The sequence below is a fragment of the Anticarsia gemmatalis genome, chromosome 27 (genome assembly GCF_050436995.1).
Source record: "Anticarsia gemmatalis isolate Benzon Research Colony breed Stoneville strain chromosome 27, ilAntGemm2 primary, whole genome shotgun sequence".
NCBI lineage: Eukaryota > Metazoa > Arthropoda > Insecta > Lepidoptera > Erebidae > Anticarsia > Anticarsia gemmatalis.
Window position 1 is genome coordinate 4,529,002 of NC_134771.1, and position 26,493 is coordinate 4,555,494.

A 26,493-nucleotide genomic window follows, 5' to 3' on the forward strand; every position below is an offset into this window, starting at 1 on the left:
GCCATGTCAAAGGCCTTCGGGCGGCTTGATAAACTTTGACACTAGGTTGACCACTAACCATACGATAAGAAGAAGAAGACCTAAAAGTATCAGCAAATAGCTCTTGTTACTTTACGATGACCAGTAATCATATAAATATAAGTACTCAAAGGCAAGCAATAACCGAATGGCGGCCATGGAATGGGCGAAGGCCACAAGAAAGGTCCCCAACTAGATGATCGGACGACATCGCTGAATTTATAGGGCTGCACTGAATGAGACTAGCGCAGGACCGTAAAAATGGCGTACTAAAGAAGAGGCCTATACTCAACAGTAGGAAACGGGCTGATTAGAACGACTACTCAAGGGTCCACTCACGCGTTAATCTCCAGCGCGAGTTTTCTCAACTCCTTGCTGGTGGCGAGCGCGGTCCACTTCATCAGCTTCTTGCCGAGGAAGGCCAGGTGGAGGCGGTTCCTCATCTGCTGCAGCGCCACCAGCGATGGCATGACCGGATACCTGGTCTGACCGCCGGTTCCATCGTCCTCGTTTTCTTAAAGAAAAATGAAATAAATAAGTACGGAAAAGACGGCCTTTTTAGCGCAGTGATTAAGGTGGTCACTTTTTATATAAATATGGTTTTAGAAGTATATACTATATGATGTTTATCAGTTGTCTGGTTGCACTACAAGCTGTGCTAGTTCATCATCATTCGAAATCAGATGACCGTGTCTAGAGAGAAATAAATTTAATATTTTGTATGTTTAAAATCTTGCATGCTTAATAACAGTTCTTAAAAGGTAGCGAAGTGTTTAAACACTTTGCCTCGTCCTCATTTAACCCCTTCTTCATTTCGGGAGAAGAACATTTCCCAGTAATAAGACGGCAATACATACAGACGAAAAATCACGATTTTTTACAGCAGAGACCAAAGAGCGCCACTTGTTACGATGCTTAAAAACTTCCGCGTGTGAGTTGTCCAATGATATTAATTTATTTATTATTTATTCCCTTGCTTCATTCACATCCATACATCTTGTCATACAGGACCTTTGGACTTTAATGGATTATTATTAACTGCACGTTTGGCGCAGTGGTTGAAGTGGGCACCTCGACGCAATAACCAAATCGCCGCGTGTGGCGGGTTCTAATCCCACCCGGGACAAATCTTTGTGTGATGAGTACGAGGATTTGTTCTGAGCCTGGATGTTAATGTATCTAGTATGTATTTAGAAGTATATAAGTATGTTTATCAGTTATTTGGTTAGCATAGTACAAGCTCTGCTTAGTTTGGAATCAAATGACCGTGTGTGAGTTGTCCAATGATATTTATTTATTTATTATTATATGGCCACTTACCATCATCGTCCTTGAACATTTTCGCTTATAATTTGGCAACTACAATAGCTTTCAAGATTCGGCTGACACGAATAATAACTATGTCTCTTAGAACAAACATTATTATATGAATTTTGTTTTATTTGATGGAGAACATAACAAAGGTAATATTCTCCATTTTGGTGAAACTATTGAAATTTATTTAATATTTTTTAACGACACAACTACATATTTGCACGATTACATTTTTATTTTGACATGTGTCGGGGTGAAAAAGTATAACCTGACAGAAGAATTTTAAGAAGTTTTCTAGCAGTTGAAGAATCTTCTTTCTTGCAATTTCATTTCATTAATTGTTTCATTAGACCTCTACATAGTATATATTTTTAATATTCCACATAGGTTTTAAAACATTTGATCACTATATGTGAAGCCGAAAATGGCGCTATTAAATAAAACCCAGCTTATTTTAAATCTAAAAAGAATCAAATTTTAAATGTCAGTTTTTGGCGATAGTCTCCGAATCTAAAGAACTAAAGTTATAAACCTTCTAAGAAAATATTAACAATTTAATCATCACATTAAAAACTTAACTTTTCCCGAAAACGAGCAAGTTATACCATGACATTTTACATATTGAAGTAACGATAATGATCATGAAGAATGCTTATACACCTGAAGATCTTTCATAATAAATGAAATCGTAGGCTTAAGCTTCTCGAAGGTCTAAGCATAGATATGGTGAAGTCAGCTGCTACCTTCAGTTATCTTTATTAGCTTAGCCTTTGTTCCAAACTATGTTGGAGTCGGCTTCCAGTCTCACCGGATGCAGCTGAATACAAGTATTTTACATGCAGCGACTGCTTATCTGACCTCCACAACCCAGTTACCTGGGATAACACGATACCCTTCGGTAAGACTGGTTGTCAGACAGCTTCTGACTACTGTCAAAGATCTTCGAAAATGGCAGCTGCTACCTTCAGTTAATAGTAAGTAAAACTGTAGTAGCCTCGACGATAAGGTAAAACATCCTCAGGGTGGAATTTGAGTTTAATTACCAATCACTTACATCCTTGGAGATAATGGATACTTCGCACTAAGACACTTAGGTATTATTTCACAGCTTAAATAAGTGTCAAACTACTCCAAAAAAATTCGGAATAGAGACACAGCTAGAAATTCCATCTATAAGCTATCTGAGAAATAAATTGTATTTAATTTTGTGATTGGAGTAAAATTTAAAAAGTTATAAGCTGTTTTTACTGATAACACGCTATTTTAAAGTTAAGGTTTACATAATGTGAACATCGCATCTAAATTGATGTAAGTATTACAATAAATCTATGATTAGATTTAAATTACGAGCTTACGTGGCAAATACTGCGTTAGCCCGAAATCAGAACCGAGTGCTATATATTGATATTTATAACAATACATATGTATGAACAAAAATAAATAAAAAAACGACCTGGAAGCACTTTACCCGACCGATTAAACCCGAAATCAAGTAATCGAGATTATTGAGAGTATTGTACACTAACGCCTAGGCAACATATTTATGTACATACATACATAAAATCACGCTTTCTTCCCGTAGGGGTAGACAGAGATCAGAAAATGCCACTTGGTACGATCCTTACAAACTTTTTTTGCTTCATTCACATCCATACATCTCGTCATACAGGACCAACATATTTGTCTAAAAATATCTTCTAAAAGTGTTATAACGTGCACAAACTCTTAGCCACTTCAGCCACTCTCATAGTATTAGGCGACGGCTTAAGTAATTGACTAAAATTGGGTTTTTAATCACGTTACTTTACTCCATCCTAGACTAAGATACTTTATAATGGCTAGGCTCGAGTTAGGAAAGGATTAAAACTTTAAATTCATACATAATATCACGCTTGTTATACCCAAAGGTTTTTGCAGAGGTTTATGAGTTGGGTATGTGGAGAAATTGATTGGATTTTAATGAGTTAATATTACTAGATATACTTATTAAAACAGATTATATAAGACATATCGGTGACTAGCTGAAACCCGCAACTTAGCTTGCGTCACATAAGAGAGGATGGATCATAACTTTCCCCGCTTTTGTAACATTCTTTACTGATAATCTGCTCCTGTTGGTCGCAGCGTGATGTTATATAGCCTAAAGCTTTCCTGGATAAATGGTTTATTCAACACAAAAATATTTTTTCAATTCGAACCAGTAGTTCCTGAGATTAGCGCGTTCAAACAAACAAACTCTTCAGCTTTATAATATTAGTATAGATAAGAAATTTCGTCGATGTCTTTTGACAACATGGACATATGTGTATGAAGCAAGAAAAATCACGCCTTCTTTCCACAGGACAGAGAAAAGAAAACGCCACTTGATACGATCCTTACCTACTTCCCTTGCCTCATTCACATCCATACATGTTGTAAATATTATCGTATATGTATGTAAATTTAAATTATGTTTTTAAGACAAAACCCGCAATCCAATTAAAACTGTTCTGTGCGTTATTCTTATACAAATTAAAATTTATCTACCTAGAAGTAAAATTTGGAAAAATATATTACGAAAACTATAATTTAAAAGAAATTCTTAACCTCAATAGCGATGCATTCTTGCAATCCAATGTGCATCATATCGGATGTTCCGAGGGCGTGTTGTATGACTTGTATGGGACCATTAAGCTTCGGTTCATTATACAAATTATAAGTCCCACAGTTCTCGAGTGGCGCTCTTGTCACCATATCGAGGTGTGAACCTTTGTACGTGGGCTATGAAGGGGATAGATAGAGCAAAATGTAGATTTAATTTTCTTTTTAAGTTAAGTTAAATATTTATATTTTTTTTATGCCTGTTTTCTGAGGTACATTCAGCGGTAGTTTATCTATTCATTATTATCACATTAAACACGACAGTTTGAATAGATAAACTATTGCTAAATGCGCCTCAGAAACCGGAGGCGAAGGCAGAGTCGTATGATATACTAGCTGACCCGCGTAACTTCGCTTGCTCATAGTTTTCCCCGTTTTTGTAACATTTTTTATTGGTACTCTGCTCCTATTGGTCGTAGCGTATTGTTATATTGCCTAAAGCCTTCCTTTTTTCAATTCGAACCAGTAGTTCCTGAGATTAGCGCGTTCCAACAAACAAACTCTTCAGCTTTATAATATTACTATAGAAGAATGACTGGGTACGATTTGGAATTAAATTGGGAGGAAAAACTCGCTGATAGCTTTAACTGCTCGTTTGGCACAGTAGTTAAAGTGGTCACCGCCGCAATAACCGTACCCTTATGTACCGTACCCGATACTTAGGGCTTGTTATTCGTACAACTTTACCTAATACTAATTAGGTTTGTTTTTAGGAATTATGTAATCATTAAATACCTACTTTTTAGAATTTGAAGTACAAGTCCAATGTTATGAGTAAGTAGGACTAAATATTTTCACAGCAAATGTGTAACTCAATAACATTACCTGCATTTACAACACTCATTTCAAATTCTCATATAGGACTATCATTTTTAATGGCGAAACGTGGTTGTATTCCATACACTTTTGAATATGACAGGCGTGATATTATGTTATGCGTTCTTCATAATTATCGTACGACATCAAGTTCATGATTCCATTACTATACATTTCGTGTTACGTAGAATTGTTGACAAAAAGATAAGTCAACATTTCCCACACAAAATATTTATTTCCTAAGTACAAAATTAATTCAATAACATTAAAAAATGTTTGCAAAATTCCACCTCTAATATTTCACAGTCTACATCGCGAATACCGCATTGGATTCAAAAGCCGGAGAGGTGTGAAAGAGGGGTTCCTACACTCTTTGTCAACACATAATAGGCATTGTACAGATCTGTCACGACTGCTTCACCAACCACTAAAACATGAACCCCACACATTCAATTAAAAACCCTTCTTTCTAACCAAAATACTACACAATCCGAACGGCAGGGTAGACCAAGATATAATAGCCAAGATATTCTATATATCATACACCAGAGATTATTATTTTCAAAGTTAGAACTCTTTTTGTTTCGAGTGTGAAGGGATAGGGCGGGAAAATGTTTTAATGAATTCGTGTCTATGATTTTTTTTGTTATCTGTGGATTTTTAAGATGGCCGATTGATGGTTGAAGTGTCGATGTGATTGCGAATAGTTTTTATTTATTGTTGTTGCTGTGATTTTAAATAACTGCTGCTATTTAACTCATCGTCAGTCTAGCCTTTCTTCCAACTATGTTGGAGCCGGCTTCCAGTCTCACCGGATGCAGCTGAATACCAGTGTTTTTACATGGAGTGACTGCCTGTCTGACCACAACCATGTTCCCTGGGATTATAACACGATACCCAGTAAGACTGGTTATCAGACTTTCAAGCTTCTGACTACTGTTAACGACTGTCAAAGATCTTAGAAAAATGACAGTCGGGACCCACAATTTAACGTGCCTTCTGGAACATAGACGCAGTCATCTAACTTATAAGTAAGTAGAGCAAAGCCACGAGGCATAGTAAAGCTACATAGCAACAATTTACCAACTGAGTGGAATTTAACAAAGCCTTTCATGTACGCATTCCTTATCGATCTAATTAAAATACAATACAATATAATAATATATTATAATAATATTTAGGTCGAAATGTATGAAATAATTGCGCTTTTTAGGTTGTGTGAAATGAATGCTACTGAAAATCTCTACTAATATTATAAAATTATAGTTTTTTGGTTGGTTGAACGCGCTAATCTCAGGAACTACTGGTGCAAATTCAAAAAATATTTAAAGGTTAGATAGCCTATTTATTGAAGAAGGCTTTAAAACATCACGCTACGACCAATGGGAGAAAAGTAGTAGTTAAATATGTTACAAAAACGGGGAAAATTATGACCCGTTCTCTCTTATGAGACGCAAGCGAAGTTGCCCGTGGAAACTACTATATAAATAAAAACAATACGAAAAGCAAGTCTTTTTCTATATACATAACAACCCGCAAACTTACACCAAAACCAGAATCGGCGAAGAAATTGTTATACAATTTTTAAATACTGCCAATTTACTATAAAAAATTTCAGATTTATAAACACTATACTCAGGCACTATATACAAACGTGCGAATTACGTCATAATCAAAAGAATCATAGGAATGTGACAATGTGCGAGCGAGAGACTGATAAAATGACATGACTTACCCCCGGTTTCTGAGCTACATTCAGCGGAAGTTTATCTATTCAATAGCGTTTAAACTCACGTAAAAAAAGCGCTATTGAATAGATAAACTACCGCTAAATTCACTCAGAAACCTGGCATTAGTTTGCACGTTTGAAATTACCAGAGTATAACAGCAAAATGTTCTTTCCTTTTCCTTCTCGCTTTAAAAAAAATAAATACATCCCACGTTAACTATGCAAAAGTCTGCCTTGTCTATGGTACCCTATATTGAAACAAGAAGCCAAGATGGGTACGCATCCACTTGACATACTTCTATTCATTTAGATCAAAGGGATGCTGGGGAGCTCCCCTTATGTACTAAGATGTATGTAACACTATCTAGGATGTTATATAACACTAGCTGTTACCCGCGACTTCGTCCGTGTAAAAAGATTTGGAGCAAATACTATCGTATGGTTAGTGGTCAACCTAGTGTCAAAGTTGTTGAAGCCCGAAGGTATTTGAAGTGGCTTAACGACTGTTATCTTAATTGACAGCAACCGGAACTGATATTTTACATGCCCTGCGGTCACCCATCTATGGAATGACCGCGCTAATGTTTGCTTTACGCACAGATCGTTTAGCGATCGGTGAGCGTATCTGGCTGTGGGCGCCTCGTAAATAAATAGTCTCCTATGTGTTAGGTAAAATATATCCTACTAGCTAACGTCTGTCAACATCTGTTAGGTCTTACGGCGCGTGACGCGGAGTATCCAATTGGAGGTACCGCGTCCTGGCCACTTTATGGTGACTGTTGAAGGAACACCGTCAGGTTTTTAGTCGCTAGGCCCAAATTTAAAGCTTGAACGCCTAGCCGGCGGGAGAGCCCGACAGGCCCCCGCTACCTCTCTGGAGCGGGACATGCAGTAATGCATTTTCCTGAAGAAAAAAAAAAAGGTCGTACGGCGCGTTCCCACTATGTCGTAACGATTAATTTATCGTTGGACGACTGTCGTCCCTAGCAGTTCCCATTATAACAATTGCTTGTTTGCAATTTTTTTTATTGTTTAGTGACTGTCGTATCTAGCCGTCCCCACTGTCACGATAATCTGTCGTCACTGCAAAAAATGTCGTAGACGATAGTAAGTCGTGTCGTTCTATATGTGAACACCTCCATTTAAACATATAAGCCACGACACTTAAAACTACACGATTATCTGTCGTCACGACATAGTGGAAACTTAGACCATTTATTTAACATGATTTCTGGAGTAGGTCTAACGATATAATAGCCAACTTTACACACAAACTCTAACGCGCATGGCACAACAATCTCGCGTGAAAGAGCGTGCGTAAGGGGAAAGGAAAGAACACGCGCCGCGCTCATCTGTCAAGTCCGCGAAGAAAATCGCTCTCGAAGAGCGCGCTGCTTTCCCGCGCGTAATCCTGTACGCTCCTAAGAACGTGCGATAGAGTGTGTGTGTAATGGCGGCTATCGTCCTTTGAAGTAATGTAATTTATGCTGTACATACATAGATACATAACATGAAACATCACACCACCTATAGTAGCATTGACGGCCAGTGTAATTTAAAGGTGCTCCCACACAGCAGTTATTTAACATTACTGCTGAGCTGACCCGGCGAACTTCGTACCGCCTAAAATATGCAAAATTAAATGTCTATTTTTCAATATTTCTGACAGATTTTCTTAATATTTTTTCCGTAAGAACCTTCTCCTAATAATAACAAATACAACACAAAAATAATTAGTAAAATCGGTCCAGCCATTCACGCGTGATGCCGTGACCAAGGAAAACGGGTTTCATTTTTATATATATAGATACAACATTGTGTAACACGATAACATTTATAATAGCCTGTAACAATAACTCTATAACATGTTAAGAAATGTTATATTATTATGTTATAAACTTTATATAAAATGTATCATATTGTAATCATTTGTAAAACATTTTGTGACATGAAGTTAACATTTAAATAACATTATAACTTTTGTTATAAATTGTTTTAAAACAAATGTTTTAAGTCAGTTTCTAACTAATATAACTACTGTGTAACCTTAAACATTAATTTCATAATGACTGGCTATTAAAAGAAACTATACAACGGAAATAATTTATTCTCTAGTATATAATAATAATAAACTTTCATTTACAATATTCATACATGAGATATCTAATATATAAAATTCTCGCGTCACAGTTTTCGTTGCCATACTCCTCCGAAACGGCTTGACCGATTTTGATGAAATTTTGTGAACATATTGAGTAGGTCTGAGAATCGGCCAACATCTATTTTTCATACGCCTAAGTGACACTATTTTTTATATATATATTTTTTTATATAATTTTTTTGCCATATAGGCAAAAAATCGTTTTCCGGGTCAGCTAGTTACATTACAAAATGCTCTAAAATTTAGAAACTAATTCCTGAACTAAGTAAAAACCAGTATCTTAGGAATCAGTTTTCCTTCTATAGTGCGAACTGAGTGGACAATTTGGACTAGTGCAGACAAATTAACAAATTGGGGAAAAATCTTTAATCTCTGAGGCACGGCGGTCTATCGAGAGCGAAATCCCGAGAAAGATCATTAAACATACACCGATTCGTCACATATCCTTGAGAAGAAGTTACAGTGAGTACTGCTAGCTTGCATTTTGCAGCCGCAAGGACGAGGGGTCGTGGTCTTCTCAGCCTCTTGTTTTCTCCTCAACAGCTCTAGACGTTTTAAGAACGGGTCCTCATAAACGTCAGCAAGATTAAAGGACGGATCGATTGATAAAAATATATCGAAGATATCTGTTTCTGCAGCAGCTAGTACAACTCCTCTGTCAACACTGCCTGGTGTCCCTAGGAACAAAACAATTTATTAATAAAATAAAAATAAAATTTAACCCATTACTGTCCCATTGCTGGGCAAGGGTCTTCTCCCGTAATGAGGGAGGGAGTTAGGCCTTGAGTCCACCACGCCGGCCAAATGCGGGTTGGGGAGTTTGCCCTCAATAAATGTATTAAACAAATTTTAGACATGCAAGGTTTCCTCACGATGTTTTCCTTCACCATGAGAGCATGTGATAATTATTTCTAATACACACGTAACTTCGAAAAGTCATTGGTGTGTTGCCACGGGTTCGAACCTGCGACCACTTGCGTGGGAGGTGTCAACTTTTACCACTCGGCTATAAAAGGAACGAAACAATTTATTATTAACTAAATCTAAATATATTATATCTAACTCAAAAGTGACGGACATAGTGATCTATCACGCACAGCCCAAACCACTGGACGGATCGGGCTGAAATTTGGCATGCACGTAGGCATCTGCTAAGAGACGATTTTGATCAATTCCTCAAGGGAATAAAATAGGGGATGAAAGATTATATGAAAATTCAGTCCTAAGTCGCGGCCATCACTCATAGGGCACGCTTGCCGAAAGCGCAGCTTAACCTCAGAGATCGATCCGCGCGGCTGTTGTTAACTAAGCCACGAAGTTCCTCACCGTTGAAACAAGTGATAATAACACCTAATACACATATAGCTCCAAATAGTCATACCCAAGTCTAACGTTTCGGTTGCAGGTTGCACTCGCACGCGACCACGGCGAGTGCAACCTGCGCCGAAACGTTAGGCATTTTAATTTAAAATGCGTGTTCGCGTTAATTCCCGTATCCTATTATGTATTAAAAATGCAACGCGAGAGTTTAAAAGTAATGATGTCCAGGTCTTACTTTGAATTGTAGTACGAAGGTAAATAAAGAGTTGAAATGAATAAAATCAGAGTGTAAATACAATATAGTACTTACATGATACACCCGCGAACACAATGAAGAACAGAGCTACTAACTTTACCAAGAACATGTTTCTAACAGATACTTGATGCTTGTGTGATGTTGCTGATACTATGTCACTCTTTTATAGTCGGCTATTTAGAAGAAATCAGAGGTCATTGACACTGATTCATTGTTTTTTCAAAATGGGAAATGCCCTTCGATAACGAGTGATATCATGAGCATAGTACAATATATGCGGGGAGCACGCATCGTGTCGCCTACAGAGCACACGTCATCCATCTTACTTACTCCTTCAGGTAATGCTCATAAATTATACAAGCTTAGCCTTTCTTCCAACTATGTTGGAGTCGACTTACAGTCTCACTGGATGCAGCTGAATACCAGTATTTTACATGGAGCGACTGCTTATCGGACCTCCATAACCCAGGTAACTGGGTTATAACACGATACTCTTCGGTAAAACTGGTTGTCAGACTTTCAAGCTTCTGACTACTGTTAACGACAGTCAAAGATCATCGAAATACAGCTGGGACCCACAATTTAACGTGCCGTCCGTACACGGAGGAACTCGATATGAATAGGGTCGTCACCCTTCCATAGAACAACCTGGGCAGGTGTAGCTTAACCTCTCAGATCGCACGAGCTCCTAATCGGGTAATGCTTTAATTGCTAAAAGAATAATAATAAGAACCCATTAATGTCCCCCTGCTGGGCAAGGGTCTTCTCCCGTAATGAGGGAGCGGTTAGACCTTGAGTCCACCACGCTGGCCGAGAGCGGGTTGGGGACTTTGCATACCTTCAGGAACTGTTCTAAAGAATTCTCAGGCATAGGTTGCATCACGTTGTGTTCGTTCACCGTTGGAACAAGTGACAATTATTTCTAATACACACATAACTTCGAAGTCTTTGGTGTGTTGCCTCTCGTTCGAACCTGCAACCACTTGCGTGGGAGGTACCAACTTGTACAATCAGCTCCATTATTCCATGGAAAAAACATTTGCCATTGATTGAAATGTTTAATTCTAACTCATTCTACCTGATTTTTCCATGGAATAATGTGCACACTTCAGTACAGAGGGTTTCAAAAGATTGAGTATGATCAGCTACTTTTGGAGCTGACTGCACCACTCGGCTATCACTGTACGTCTTTGTTAAACAAAGTTGCATTAGTTTAGTCTCGGGTTTTTAACCTCTCCAAAATTCCATCCAAATCAGTGGGTATTTCTCATTTTAAGATGATAACAATGAATCAGTGTCAATGACCTCTGATTTCTTCTAAATCGCCGACTATAAAAGAGTGTCATTGTATGAGCAACATCACACTAGCATCAAGTATCTGTTAGAAACATGTTCTTGGTAAAGTTAGTAGCTGTGTTCTTCATTGTGTTCGCGGGTGTATCATGTAAGTACTACATTGTATTTATACTCTGATTTTAATATTAGGTCGGGGAAAAAGTCTTTTCGCATTATAGTATTATGAACTTGTAATAAAATCTTTTCTCTACACAGAAAATCTCGATATTTGGGTACTGAAAGAAACTGTGTACTCATTTGTGATTCTTGAAGCCAAACATGTTTTATTAAAAGTTCATACATACTATAACGCGAAAAGACTTTTTCCCCGACCTAATATTTTAAATCCTTTATTTACCTTCACTACAAGTGACCTGCAATTCAAACTTGGACATGACTACCTATTCGGAGTTATATGTGTATTAAATGTTATTATCACTTGTTCCAACGGTGAAGGATATTATCGTGAGGAAATCTTACATTTATTTGCCTGCCTCGGCAGCGCTGTGGTAGCGCAGTGCTTAAGGTCACTACGCCGCTACCATTGCGTCGGTAGGTTGTGGGTTCGATTCCCACATGGAACAATGTTTTGTGCGATCCACAAATAATTGTTTCGGGTCTGGTTGTGTGCTGTGTCCATTGTTTGTTTGTTTGTAAAAGTCCCCGCGACAGAAGAGCGATTCTTAGAACTGGAGTTGTCTTTTTAAGACAAGAAAAACAAGACAAGATAAATTATTTCTTATATACACATAACTTTGAAAACTCATTGGTGTGTTGCCTCGAGTACGAACCCTCGACCACTTGCGTGGGACGCGCAATTTTAACCACTCGACTATCACTGCTCTTTAATAACATAATTAATGAGTGTTTTAGCTGATAACAAATGGTTTTGTTCGCAGGGATACCGGGCAGAGACACAGGAGTTGTATTAGCTGCTCCTAAAATAGATCACATCGATAGCGCAATCAATCTTGTAAATTATCCCAGACCTGATCGGGAACAGATAATAATTTTACCAGCACATAAAGATGAGCAGACCACGCCTCGGACCGTACTTTGCCCGTGCCCTCCACGGTATGATAGTGTAGTACCACGTGTAAATAGACGTAGATTTGAGCCCTTTACGATCGTAGTTGGACAAACACAGGAGTATAACCCGCCAATGCCTATTGGACATTCGTTCGGCCGCCATATACCGGCTTACGATTCAATTGAATGTCAATTTTGGTGTGAAAATCCTGAGTATCTTTAATGATCTTTCTTAACTTAGACCATTACAAACGTCATGTTATTTTATAGACCACAGTTGCACATTTTCGCATTTTAAGGGAACGTTCATATTTGACGGAAGATGCGTCGGCCGTAGCCTAAATAGTATGGGGTTCGCAACGACGCATCATCGGTTGAGTGTGAACGGTCGAGTGTATTTCTATACATTTTTGTCTGTTCTGGCGTTACGCGACAATACGCGACGTATGTCCCGTCAGATATGAACCTTCTCTAAGGGATTCTCGCTCGCACTTACACATTAACAATTTTCTATCATTCTTTTATAACTGCACGTTTGAAGCAGTGGTTAACGTGGTCACCTCGCCGCTGAAACTGTAGCGCCGCGTCGGAGTCCGAAATTCACCCGGGACAAATGTTTGTGTGATGAGCACGAGTATCTGTTCTGAGCCTGGTTGTCAATTTATCTATATAAGTATGTATTTAGAAGTATATAAGTATTTAGAAGTATGTAGATGTCCAATAATATATATTTTTTGTTTGTAATGGTCCAAGTATGGTAAAAAGTTCGTTCTGGCAGGCCTCCGTGCCTCGGAGAGCATGTCGCCGTCGGTCCTGCGCCTGACCTTTCATCGGTCGTCATATTGTCCCACCAGACTATGAGAGTGATGGAAAAGAGAGTGTATCTTTGTATTGCGCATTATAATATCCCAAACAATAAATAATTTGTATCTGTACCAGTTTGTTTTATTGTTAAATCAAAATTAAATTGTTATTTAGTTTACACTGGCCCAAACTGCATTGAAACAAACACTTGACTAACATATTCCTATAGACCACTTGGTACGATCCTTACAAACTTCCCTTGCCTCATTCACATCCATATATAACCTTTTACGTTTTAATAAATAAATTACAACATCTTTTTCACTGCGTCTAGGCGTCTGTGGCGCGGTCGGTAGTGTATACGACTGCCGCGCAAGAGGTCTCGGGTTCGAATCCTGGTTGCGAACAAAGAGTATTTTCTGATATTTTCTATTAATAAACACTATCTATATCTATACTAATATTATAAAGCTGAAGAGTTTGTTTGTTTGTTTGAACGCGCTAATCTCAGGAACTACTGGTCCGATTTGAAAAATTCTTTCAGTGTTAGATAGACCATTTATCGAGGAAGGTTTTAGGCTATATAACACCACGATAGGGGCATTAAGAGCGGAGTAGCAACGAAAAAACGCGGAAAATGATGACCCATTCTCTCTTACGTGACGCAAGCGAAGTTGCGCGGGTCAGCTAGTAACTAATACAAGAGGAAGGGGCATGTGGGTGTTTCGCGCGTGCCATATGAAGTAAGTGCAGCTACACATTCGCTAGTACTAACCGAAGACATGACACATAAAAGCACAATGTACATAGAATTCCGACATAAAGCACAAAGTATTCATGCAAAATACGACTCTAATTTCATTGAAATATGGCTGGTCATTTTAATTAGTAATAGTCGTTTATTCCTCTTTATATTTTAGTGTGCGTTAAATGTCATTGGCTGAGTTTGACGACAGCCATCTTCATTGATATAATATAGTATGACATGCCCTTTTCTCTTGTGTTAGTTATTCCCTGAGACCTATGGTTAATGTTGGCAGCACTGCATCAAGGCTTATCACTCTGGCTATCGGACCTGTGGCGAGAACGTGCGTCTCAAATCTTAACTAATTGTTTTATTTCAATCTACTTATCTACTTATATATATAAATAAAGATAATAAATTTAACCCATTAATGTCCCACTGCTGGGCAAGGGTCTCCTCCTGTAATGAGGGAGGGGTTAGGCCTTGAGTCCACCACGCTGACCAAGTGCGGGTTGGGGACTTTGCATGCCCTCAATTGAGTGCAACCTGCGCCGAAACGTTACGCATTTTAAGGTAAAATGCGTGTCCGCGTTAATTCCCGTATCCTATTAATATTAATCCAAGTCAATTTGAAAGTGCGCTGTATATCGCTTTCTTTCTTAGATTATAGTGAGCAACACGTTACGTCAAAGCAGCAACGTATTGCATATTGGCTTTCAATTTGACGTATGCTAGTTGTCAATTGAGATACGTGATTAGTAACAGAAAATCTCAGAAAAAACTTTTTGGACTGAACCAGGATTCGAACCCGAGCCCTCTTGCGCGGCCGTCGTATACACTACCGACCGCGCCACAGACGCAGCGAAAAAGATGTTGTAATTTATTTATTAAAATGTAAAAGGTTATATATGGATGTGAATGAGGCAAGGGAAGTTTGTAAGGATCGTACGTACCAAGTGGTCTATCATGTAAAGCAAGTTTTGTTTCAATGCAGTTTGGGCCAGTGTAAACTAAATACTGATATTATTTATTCAGCAATACAAACAAACTGGTGCAGATAAAATTATTTATTGTTTGGGATATTATAATGCACAATACAAATAATAATATACACTCTCTTTTCCATCACTCTCATAGTCTGGTGGGACAGTAAGTCGACCTATGAGAGGTCAGGCGCAGGACCGACGGCGACACGTGCTCTCCGAGGCACGGAGGCCTGCCAGAGCGAATTTCTTACTATACTCGGACCATTACAAACAAATAAAATATATTATTAGACAACTATATACCTCAAATACTTATATACTTCTAAATACATACTTATATAGATAAATTGACAACCAGGCTCAGAACAGATACTCGTGCTCATCACACAAACATTTGTCCCGGGTGAGTTTCGGACTCCACACGCGGCGCTACAGTTTTAGCGGCCAGGTGACCACGTTAACCACTGTGTCGAACGTGCAGTTATAAAAGAATGATAGAAAATTGTTAACGTGTAAGTGCGAGCGAGAATCCCTTAGAGAAGGTTCATATCTGACGGAACATACGTCGCGTATTGTCGCGTAACGCCAGAACAGACAAATGTATAGAAAAACACTCGACCGTTCACACTCAACCGATGATGCGTCGTTGCGAATCCCACTATTTAGACTACGCCCGACGCATCTTCAGTCAGACATGAACGTTCCCTTAAAATGCGAATAAGTGCGGTTGTGGTCTATAAAATAACATGACGTTTGTAATGGTCTAAGTTAAGAAAGATCATTAAAAATTCACAGGTTTTTCACACCAAAATTGACATGCAAGTGAATCGGAATCGGACTCCTGTGCTTGTCCAGCTACGATCGGGAAGGACACAAGCCTTCGCCCATTTACAAGTGGTACTTGACCAAGATCACGAAGAACACATCTACAGGGTATGATACCAGACGAGATCTGCTCATTATCTGCTGGTACAATTATCGGCTTCGGATATCCAGGTCTGTTATAATTTACAAGATGGTGAGATCTATCGACGAGGTTTAGTTGAAGAGTAGCTAGTACAACTCCCGTGGTTTTGCCTGGTATCCCTGAGAACAAAACCATTTGTTATCAGCTTAAACACTTATTAGTAATCAAAGAGCAGTGATAGCCGAGTGGTTAAAATTGCACGTCCCACGCAAGTGGTCGAGGGTTCGTACTCGAAGCAACACACCAATGAATTTTCGAAGTTATGTGTATATTAGAAATAATTTATCTTGTCTTGGTTTCTTGTTTTAAAAGACAACTCCCGCTCTAAGAATCGCTCTTGTGTCGCGGGGACTTTTACAAACATACAAACAATGGACACAACGTGCAATCAGACCCGAAACAATTATTTGTGTATCGCACAAAACATTGTTCCATGTGGGAATCGAACCCACAACCTACCGACGCAATGGTAGTGGCGTGGTAACTTTAACCACTGCGCTACGGAGGCAGTCAACCTGTAAGATTTCCTCACGATATTATCCTTCACCGTTGGAACAAGTGATAATAACTTCTAATACACATATAACTCCGAATAGTCATGTCCAAGTTTGAATTGCAGGTCACTTGTAGTGAAAGTAAATAAAGGATTTAAAATATTGGGTCGGGGAAAAAGTCTTTTCGCATTGTAGTATGTATGAACTTTTAATAAAATACATATGTTTGGCTTCAAGAATCGCAAATGAGTACACGGTTCATTGGGTTTCTTTCAGTGCCCAAATATCTAGATTTTTTTTGTAAAGAAAAGATTTTATTACAAGTTCATAATACTATAATGCGAAAAGACTTTTTCCCCGACCTAATATTAAAATCAGAGTATAAATACAACGTAGTACTTACATGATACACCCGCGAACACAATGAAGAACACAGCTACTAACTTTACCAAGAACATGTTTCTAACAGATACTTGATGCTCGTGTGATGTTGCTGATACTATGTCACTCTTTTATAGTCGGCTATTTAGAAGAAATCAGAGGTCATTGACACTGATTCATTGTTTTTTCAAAATGGGAAATGCCCTTCGATAACGAGTGATATCATGAGCATAGTAGGTACAATATATGCGGGGAGCACGCATCGAGTCAGTTATAGAGCTGATGTCATCTTACCTGCACCTTCGCGTAGTGCTCATAATTATATAAGCTTAGTCTTTCTTCCAACTATGTTGGAGTCGGCTTCCAGTCTCACCGGATACAGCTGAATACCAGTATTTTACATGGAGCGTCTGCTTATCGGACCTCCATAACCAGGTTATAACTGGGTTATAACACGATACCCTTCGGTACGACTGGTTGTCAGACTTTCAAGCTTCTGACTACTGTTAACAATTGTCAAAGATCTTTGAAAATACAGCCGGGACCCGAAATTTAACGTGCCGTCCGTACACGGAGGAACTCGATATGTATAGTATCGTCACCCTTCCATAGACCAACCTCGGCAATCGTAGCTTAACCCCTGAGATCGCGCGACTGTTGTTAACTATGCTACGATCTCCTTATCGGGTAAAGCCCTAATTGATAAAATAATAATAATAAATTTAATCCATAAATGTCCCCCTGCTGTGCAAGGGTCTCCTCCCGTAATAAGGGAGCGGTTAGGCCTTGAGTCCACCAAGCTGACCGAGTGCGGGTTGGGGATTTTGCATACCTTCAAGAACTGTTCTAAAGAATTCTCAGGCATAGGTTGTATCACGATGTGTTCCTTCACCGTTGGAACAAGTGATAATTATTTCTAATACACACATAACTTCGAAAAGTCTTTGGTGTGTTGCCTCTCGTTCGAACCTGCAACCACTTGCTTGGGAGGTACTTACCAACTTGTATGTACAGTCAGCTCCATTATTCCATGGAGAAACATTTGCCATTGATTGAAATGTTTAATTCTAACTCATTCTACCCGATTTTTTTCATGGAATAATGTGCACACTTCAGTATATAGGGTTTCAAAGGATTGAGTATGATCAGCTACTTTTGGAGTTGACTGCACCACTCGGCTATCACTGTACGTCTTTGTTAAACAATGTTGCATTAGTTTAGTCTCGGGTTTTTAACCTCTCCAAAATTCCATCGAAATCAGTGGGTATTTCTCATTTTAAGATGATAACAATGAATCAGTGTCAATGACCTTTGATTTCTTCTAAATAGCCGACTATAAAAGAGTGACATTGTATGAGCAACATCACACAAGCATCAAGTATCTGTTAGAAACATGTTCTTGGTAAAGTTAGCAGCTCTGTTCTTCATTGTGTTCGCGGGTGTATCATGTAAGTACTACATTGTATTTATACTCTGATTTTAATATTTGGTCGGGGAAAAAGTCTTTTCGCATAATAAGTATGAACTTGTAATAAAATATTTTCTTTACAAAAAAAATCTCGATATTTGGGTACTCAAAGAAACCCAATGAACCGTGTACTCATTTGTGATTCTTGAAGCCAAACAGATTTTATTAAAAGTTCATACATACTATTACGCGAAAAGACTTTTTCCCCGACCTAATATTTTGAATCCTTTATTTACCTTCACTACAAGTGACCTGTGTTTCAAACTTGGACATGACTATTCGGAGTTATATGTGTATTAAAAGTTATTATCACTTGTTCCAACGGTGAAGGATAATATCGTGAGGAAATCTTACATGTATTTGCCTGCCTCCTTAGCGCAGTGGTTAAGGTCACTACGCCGCTACCATTGCGTCGGTAGGTTGTGGGTTCGATTCCCACATGGAACAATGTTTTGTGCGATCCACAAATAATTGTTTCGGGTCTGGTTGTGTGCTGTGTCCATTGTTTGTTTGTTTGTAAAAGTCCCCGCGACAGAAGAGCGATTCTTAGAACTGGAGTTGTCTTTTTAAGACAAGAAAAACAAGACAAGATAAATTATTTCTTATATACACATAACTTTGAAAACTCATTGGTGTGTTGCCTCGAGTAAGAACACTCGACCACTTGCGTGGAACGCGCAATTTTAACCACTCGACTATCACTGCTCTTTAATAATATAATTAATGAGTGTTTTAGCTGATAACAAATGGTTTTGTTCGCAGGGATACCAGGTAGAGACACGGGAGTTGTACTAGCTGCTCCTAAAATAGATCACATCGATAGCGCAATCAATCTTGTAAATTATCCCAGACCTGATCGGGAACAGATAATAATTTTACCAGCACATAGAGATGAGCAGACCACGCCTCGGACCGTACCTTGTCCGTGCCCTCCACGGTATGATAGTGTAGTACCACGTGTAAATAGACGTAGATTTGAGCCCTTTACGATCGTAGTTGGACAAACACAGGAGTATAACCCGCCAATGCCTATTGGACATTCGTTCGGCCGCCATATACCGGCTTACGATTCAATTGAATGTCAATTTTGGTGTGAAAATCCTGAGTATCTTTAATGATCTTTCTTAACTTAGACCATTACAAACGTCATGTTATTTTAAAGACCACACTCGCACCTATTCTTATTTTAAGGGAACGTTCATATTTGACGGAAGATGCGTCGGGCGTAGCCTAAATAGTATGGGGTTCGCAACGACGCATCATCGGTTGAGTGTGAACGGTCGAGTGTTTTTCTATACATTTGTCTGTTCTGGCGCTACGCGACAATACGCGACGTATGCTCCGTCAGATATGAACCTTCTCTAAGGGATTCTCGCTCGCACTTACACATTAACAATTTTCTATCATTATTTTATAACTGCACGTTTGACGCAGTGGTTAACGTGGTCACATCGCCGCTGAAACTGTAGCGCCGCGTATGGAGTCCGAATCCCACTCAGGACAAATGTTTGTGTGATGAGCACGAGTATCTGTTCTGAGCCTGGTTGTCAATTTATCTATATAAGTATGTATTTAGATGTATTTAAGTATTTAGAAGTATGTAGTTGTCCAATAATATATATTTTTAGTTTGTAATGGTCCGAGTATAATAAGAAATTCGCTCTGGCAGGCCTCCGTGCCTCGGAGAGCACGTGGCGCCGTCGGTCCTGCGCCTGACCTCTCATCGGTCTTAATACCGTCCCACCAGACTGTGAGAGTGATGGAATAGAGAGTGTACCTTTGTATTGTGCATTATAATATCTTAAACAATAAATCATTTTATCTATACCAGTTTGTTTGTATTGTTGAATAAATAATATCAGTATTTAGTTTACACTGGCCCAAACTGCATTGAAACAAAAACTTTGCTTACATGTTCCTATAGACCACTTGGTACGATCCTTACAAACCTCCCTTGCCTCATTCACATCCATACCTAACGTTTGACGTTGCAATAAATCGTTTCATTTTTTTCATTGCCTCTGTGGCGCGTAGTGTATGATGGGTGATACTACCACCCAAGTCTCGGATTCGAATCCTGGGTCGGGCCAAAAAGTATTTCCTGAGATTTTCTGTTAAAAATCACGAATCGCAGTTGACAACTAGTGTACGTCAAATTGAAAGCCAATATGCAATACATTGCTGCTTTGACGTAACATGTTGCTCACTATAATCTAAGAAAGAAAGCAATATACAGCGCACTTTCAAATTGTTGTCACCTGAGATACGTGATAGCTGGATGACAGAAAGTGTTGCCGCCATTTTCCGGCGGCCATTTTGTGTTGATCTGTCGTAACTGGGACACGGTTAGAGGGTGTTCACATTATGCGAGCGGGCGCACCGCTAAACTCCTATTACTGGCACACGCAGGCCCTAGAACGTGCAAAGACCCTGTTGTGCATTTACAGACAACAGTTTATCTAGACTGGACTCGTGGGAGCTCGTGGCTTAGTTAACAACAGCCGCTCGGATAAATCTCTGAGGTTAAGCCATGCTTGCCGAGGTTGATCTGTGGATGGGTGAGCACCTTATACATATCTAGTTTCTCTGTGTTTTGGAAGGCACGTTAAATTGTGCTGTCATTTTCAAAGATCTTTGACAGTCGTTAACAGTAGTAGTTTTTTTTTTCTTTAAAAGGACAACTCCCGCACTAAGAATTGCTCTTGTGTCGCGGGGACTTTTACAAACATACAAATGTCCCGTGTGGGAATCGAACCCACGAACTCCTAATGCAATAGTAGCGGCGTGGTGACCTAAACCACTGCGCCACGGAGGTAATCAATCAAATGTTCAGAACCTTTACATTTTTTATTAAAAAAATCCTAGATTTTTCTAGTTCAGCCGCGTCTATCTTCCCCTACGTCTAGCAACCCCTTTGATCGCACTAGGGTTGGGGAAAGCATACACTTTTATAGTTAAATTAGACCACGGCTCGGCATTAATGTGACGCGTCACTAACTTCATGTTACTTACACATTACATACAGTTAGTAACTATTGGATATGAGAACGAATGGAATTGCTATCGACAAATATCTTTTGGATATGAGAAAGTCATTTTCTAATTATTTACAATAATAATTACAAAATGGCAAATTTTTTTATTATATTTGTATATATATTAGTAATTTGTAAATATTCATGTAAATAATAATTTCACCTACATTAAAAAAATATGTATATTTACAATATAATATTTGATAACATACAGTTACAACTACTTAATATCCTATCGACAGATAACTTTTGGATATGAGAAAGCCATTTTTTAATTATATTTATTTATTTGATAACATACAGTTATTAACAATTGGAGCTGAGAACTACTGAAATTGCTTTCGAACATGAGAAAGCCATTTTTTTTAAATATAAATCATAAAACACTGTTGACAGTTAAGATGTTATGACATAAAAGCTTTATAGGTTTTTTGTGCGAAAAGTAAATTTTGAGGAACTATGAAGACATTTCGTTTAATTTTTATTAAAATTTCGTATGTACCGAGTCGATTCAAGTTACATTTGAACACTTCCTAGGTAAATATAATACCCACTGGAACTTCAGGATACTTTTTATAGTGTCCAAGTGTGATAGACAATATACAGGTACACTTTCTATTCCCTTACTCTCATAGTCCGATGGGAAGGCTAAACCGACACGACCAGTGAGAGATCAGGCTCAGAATCGACGGCTTTACGTGCTGTCTGAAACATGAAGGTCTACCTCCTAATTTTGGAGTTTTTTTTTAGGAAAAAAATCTCACATTAGGTTTTTTGGGTCGATTTAGGATTCGAACCCAAAACCTCGCTACCAAATGCGCCACAGTGACTGTCAAAGTATGTGATAATTAAAAAATAAATAAGTAAATAATATAATAAAATTATTTTATAACCTCGATGTAAGTTCACGCAATTTCTTGTTAACGAGTAAAAAGCGCGGGAGTTATGTTTTTTCTTTTTCAAGTGTCATTTGAAAAATGTTCAGTCGTTGTTTATGGTTCGATGGGTCTATATTGACAACATTGCTTTTTTTATTGAAGTACATATTGTTATATTTTTTTACCATTCTATACAATTATTGTTTAAGTTGTAGGTTATTTATTATGCGTAAGTGTATCCCTAATTTAGTTAGTTTTTAAATGGATGTCGCCATTAATATATACATAATAGTGTTATATATCAATATTCCTAATTTGTAACCTTTCAAAAGGATTGGGAGCAGTGATAGCCGAGTGGTTTATTTTGATACCTCCTACACAAGTGGTTGTCGGTTCGAATCCGAGACAACACACCAATGACTTTTCGAAATTATGTCTGTGTTGTAGATAATATTCGCTGCTCCAACGGTGAAGGAAAACGTCGTAATGCAATCTTGCATGCCTTACAGTTTAATACATTTCCTGAGGGCATGTCCCCAACCCGCACTTGGCCAGCATGGGGGACGCTAGGCCTAGCCCCTCGCTCGTAGCTTGGGAGAGCCTTACCCAGAAATGGGACAGTAACGGGTAAAAAAAATACCAAGTGGTGTTCTTAGCTCTCTGTCTACCCCTATAAGATCAAGGCGTGATATTATGTATGTATTTTCGCACATAATACTATATACTTTTTATATTATACTCAATTGAATTCATATACCTACTTTAGCAAAATTATTTTCTTTATTTAATCACACGAACTTCTCTTCTAAAATTATTTTGTTTAATAATATCCAACGGTTAAAACAAAAATCCGTTAGCGCAACTAACTATCTTATTATAGCGATTTAAACTCCCAAATGGCAGGTTTTAAATTTAATTATATCAAAAACAAGAAAATTTCTTCTAAAAATCTAAGTTTTAAAACTAAAAATGGGATATTTTTCTCCTTAATGCTTCAATATTAAAATTAATTGCTAACATTTTCATGAAATATTTTCAGCCTGTAAATGATAAGCGTCTATTAAATATTTATGAAACAACATTGAAACGAATTTATAGTTATTTTTTCAGACTAGATATGTTTCTGAACGGTGTAAAAATATATTTTATTGATTAAATTTGCATAGTTTTTAGAGTTTCGTATCGAAAGGGTCTATCTATTTACCTATCGTATGGTTAGTGGTCAACCTAGTGTCAAAGTTGTTCAAGCTGCCCGTATAGCCTTTGACATGGCTAAACGACTGTTATCTTAATTGGAAACAACCGGAACCGACTTTTTAAGTGCCCTCCAAAGCACGGACCCCTCAGTCCAAATACCACTATGCGGTCACCCATCTGTAGAATGACCGCGCCAACGGTGCTTAACCTACGAATCGTTTACCAACCGGTGAGCACAACTGGCTATGTGCGCCTCTCGATCGAAAGGGTAAATACGGGACTCTATTACTGAGACTTCGCTGTCTGTCCGTGATAACCGTGATAGTAAGACAATTAAAATTTTCGCATTGAATTTCTTTTGCCGCTTCAACAATAAATACTTAAAAATGTAATAATATTAATATTCATAGCTTTTAAACTTTCGCGTTGCATGTTTAATGTATAATCGCTGCTCCAGTCAGCCTGCGACCACGGCGAGTGCAACCTGCGCCGAAACGTTAGGCATTTTAAGGTAAAATGCGTGTTCGCGTTAATTCCCGTATTCTATTATACAATATTAATATTTTTAAGGGGGTTTTTTTAACCAACCTTAAAATTCTTATCGCTTTTAAAACCCAATTTTGTATTATTTTAAGGGGGCTCCCGTTTTTATAAATATTAGTACAGAACCCATTGTAGGGGAGTCCAACTCGCAATTTGCCTGTTTTATTTCAAGCCGATTTAAAAAAAAATGAGCGTTAAGAAATTGCTTATAATAGAATATTAAGGTGTTCTATCCCAAAGGATTTAAATTTATATACCTACTCGAAGTTTTTTAAAAGAAACAAATTTTCTAACCATTTAGCAAATTTTTTGAAAATATGCGCAAAATTGTCCCATGCTTTGGATATCGTAATGAATATTTTGTGGATGGGTGACCACCGAGTCCTTCCGTGTTTCGGAAGGCACGTCAAATTGTGTCAGTAGTCAGAAGCTTGAAAGTCTGACAACCAGTCTTATCGAGGGGTATCGAGATACTTAGGTAACTGGGTTGTGAAGGTCCGTTAAAATAAATGTTAAATACTAGTATTCAACTGCATCTGGTGAGACTGGAAGCCGACTCCAACATAGTTGGAAGAAAAGCTAGGCTTATTATTTTGAATAAGAAATGCCATTCGACGTGGCAATGCTGCCACACACGTCACACAGTCATTTGATTTCTAATCAAACAAAGCTTGTACTATGGTAACCAAATAACTGATAAACATACTTATATACTACTTTATACATACATATATACTTTATATATACATACTTTATAAATAACGTGTAAATATGTAAATTTTACCAAATGTAAAAAAAAATATTTACTTACCTACCGTGTGCTATAGAGGTAATTGGCATAATAAAACAAAACTAAATAAACAACACAAGCATTTACCGCCAAAACGACCATAAACAACCACAAAGCCAACTAGAGGGAATAGACAAGTGAAAAAGCAGCAACATTTTCTTATTGTGAAGCAAAAGCAACGTCCTTTCATCCACTCATCATAAAACGTGTAAAAATAATATGAAAAAAGGGGCGAAGCAAAGTGCTCTGCCTTCATAAAGACATTGAATGTTGGAGAAAAAAAAATGCTCAAAGAACAGAATTGCGTGAAAGAACTGCGTGTAAAGGAACGTGAATATATTCTGAATACATTTATATAGAGGTATTTACTTAAGTATATTAAATGCGGTTGTGATCGCCATTTTGAGTTTGTAGTTGCGTTTTAGCTCGTAGCTTAGTTAACGAAACCGAATAGATTTCTGAGGTTAAGCTTCACTTGCAGGTTGTTCTGTAGATGGGTGATCATCTTATACATATCGAGTTCTTCAGTGTTTCGGAAGGCACGATGACCTGTGGCGCCCGGCTGTTATTTTCGAAGATCTTCGACAGTCGTTAACAGTAAGAAGCTTGAAAGTCTGACAACCAGTCTTACCGAAGGGCATCATTGTATAACCCAGGTAACTGTGTTGTGGAGGTCAGATAGACAGTCGCTCCATGTAAAATACTGATATTCAGCTGCATTCGGTGAGACTGGAAGCCGACTCCAACATAGTTTACCTCACGAGCTCACTGAAAGAAACCCAATGAACCGTGTACTCATTTGTGATTCTTGAAGCCAAAGAGATTTTATTACAAGTTCACACATACTTTAATGCGAAAAGACTTTTTTCCCGACATAATATATTATAATGTTTCTCAATAGTAGCCGCGAGTTTTGTAACGACTAGCTGACCCTCGCAACTTCGCTTGCGTCTCGAGTAATAATTTTCCCCGTTTTTGAAACATTTTTCGTTGCTACTCCGCTCCTTATGGTCGTAGCGTGATGTTATATAGCCTATAGTCTTCCTCGATAAGTAGGCTATCCAACAGTTAAATAATTTTTCACGTCGCACCGGTAGTTCCTGAGATTAGCGCGTTCAAACAAACAAACAAACAAACTCTTTAGCTTTATAATATTAGTATAGATGTATTAAGAACCTGCTTCTTGTTAATCGACTTCAACAATCGATTAAAAATCTACCAAAATACACTCCACATCCTTCAAGCATCTCAACCGGTCAAGCCTCTACAAATATTACAAACTTTCACTTACTAAAAAATAATTAACAATGAACAAACAAAACAATTTAACTAATTGAACGTACGTACACAACATTGCAAACTGCAAACTATTTTGTGTACTGGCAACCCCATTTAGCGTATAGACAATGGACAATTTATTTTTCAAAGCACTGGCCACTAGTTGGGTCAAAGTTAATAGCGGGGCATAGACTAAAAATGAAATTGATTTTTAGTGAAATTGGAGCGTGTGATTTGATAAGCTTGTCATATTGTTTTGTGAATTTTGTGACGTTTAAACATTGCTGCATTTATCTAATATTGACGGCC

The 26,493-nt window shown here is 38.1% G+C and overlaps 3 protein-coding genes across 3 annotated transcripts; 2 read left to right on the forward strand and 1 right to left on the reverse strand.

Moving 5' to 3' along the window:
• Positions 1 to 9,095: 9,095 nt before the first annotated feature.
• Positions 9,096 to 10,368, reverse strand: LOC142984408 (uncharacterized). Its single transcript, XM_076131963.1, has 2 exons — positions 10,309 to 10,368; positions 9,096 to 9,355 (listed from the first exon to the last, which is right to left on the reverse strand). The coding sequence occupies exons 1-2, from the start codon at positions 10,361 to 10,363 to the stop codon at positions 9,096 to 9,098; spliced, it is 315 nt and encodes a 104-aa protein (XP_075988078.1). The 5' UTR covers positions 10,364 to 10,368.
• A 1,263-nt stretch (positions 10,369 to 11,631) lies between these two features.
• Positions 11,632 to 13,453, forward strand: LOC142984653 (uncharacterized). Its single transcript, XM_076132404.1, has 2 exons — positions 11,632 to 11,698; positions 12,489 to 13,453. Exons 1-2 carry the CDS (start codon positions 11,644 to 11,646, stop codon positions 12,839 to 12,841), a joined length of 408 nt encoding a protein of 135 aa, XP_075988519.1. The 5' UTR covers positions 11,632 to 11,643; the 3' UTR covers positions 12,842 to 13,453.
• A 4,923-nt stretch (positions 13,454 to 18,376) lies between these two features.
• LOC142984662 (uncharacterized) lies at positions 18,377 to 20,066 on the forward strand. The gene is made up of 2 exons (XM_076132413.1): positions 18,377 to 18,443; positions 19,226 to 20,066. The coding sequence occupies exons 1-2, from the start codon at positions 18,389 to 18,391 to the stop codon at positions 19,576 to 19,578; spliced, it is 408 nt and encodes a 135-aa protein (XP_075988528.1). The 5' UTR covers positions 18,377 to 18,388; the 3' UTR covers positions 19,579 to 20,066.
• Positions 20,067 to 26,493: the final 6,427 nt, after the last annotated feature.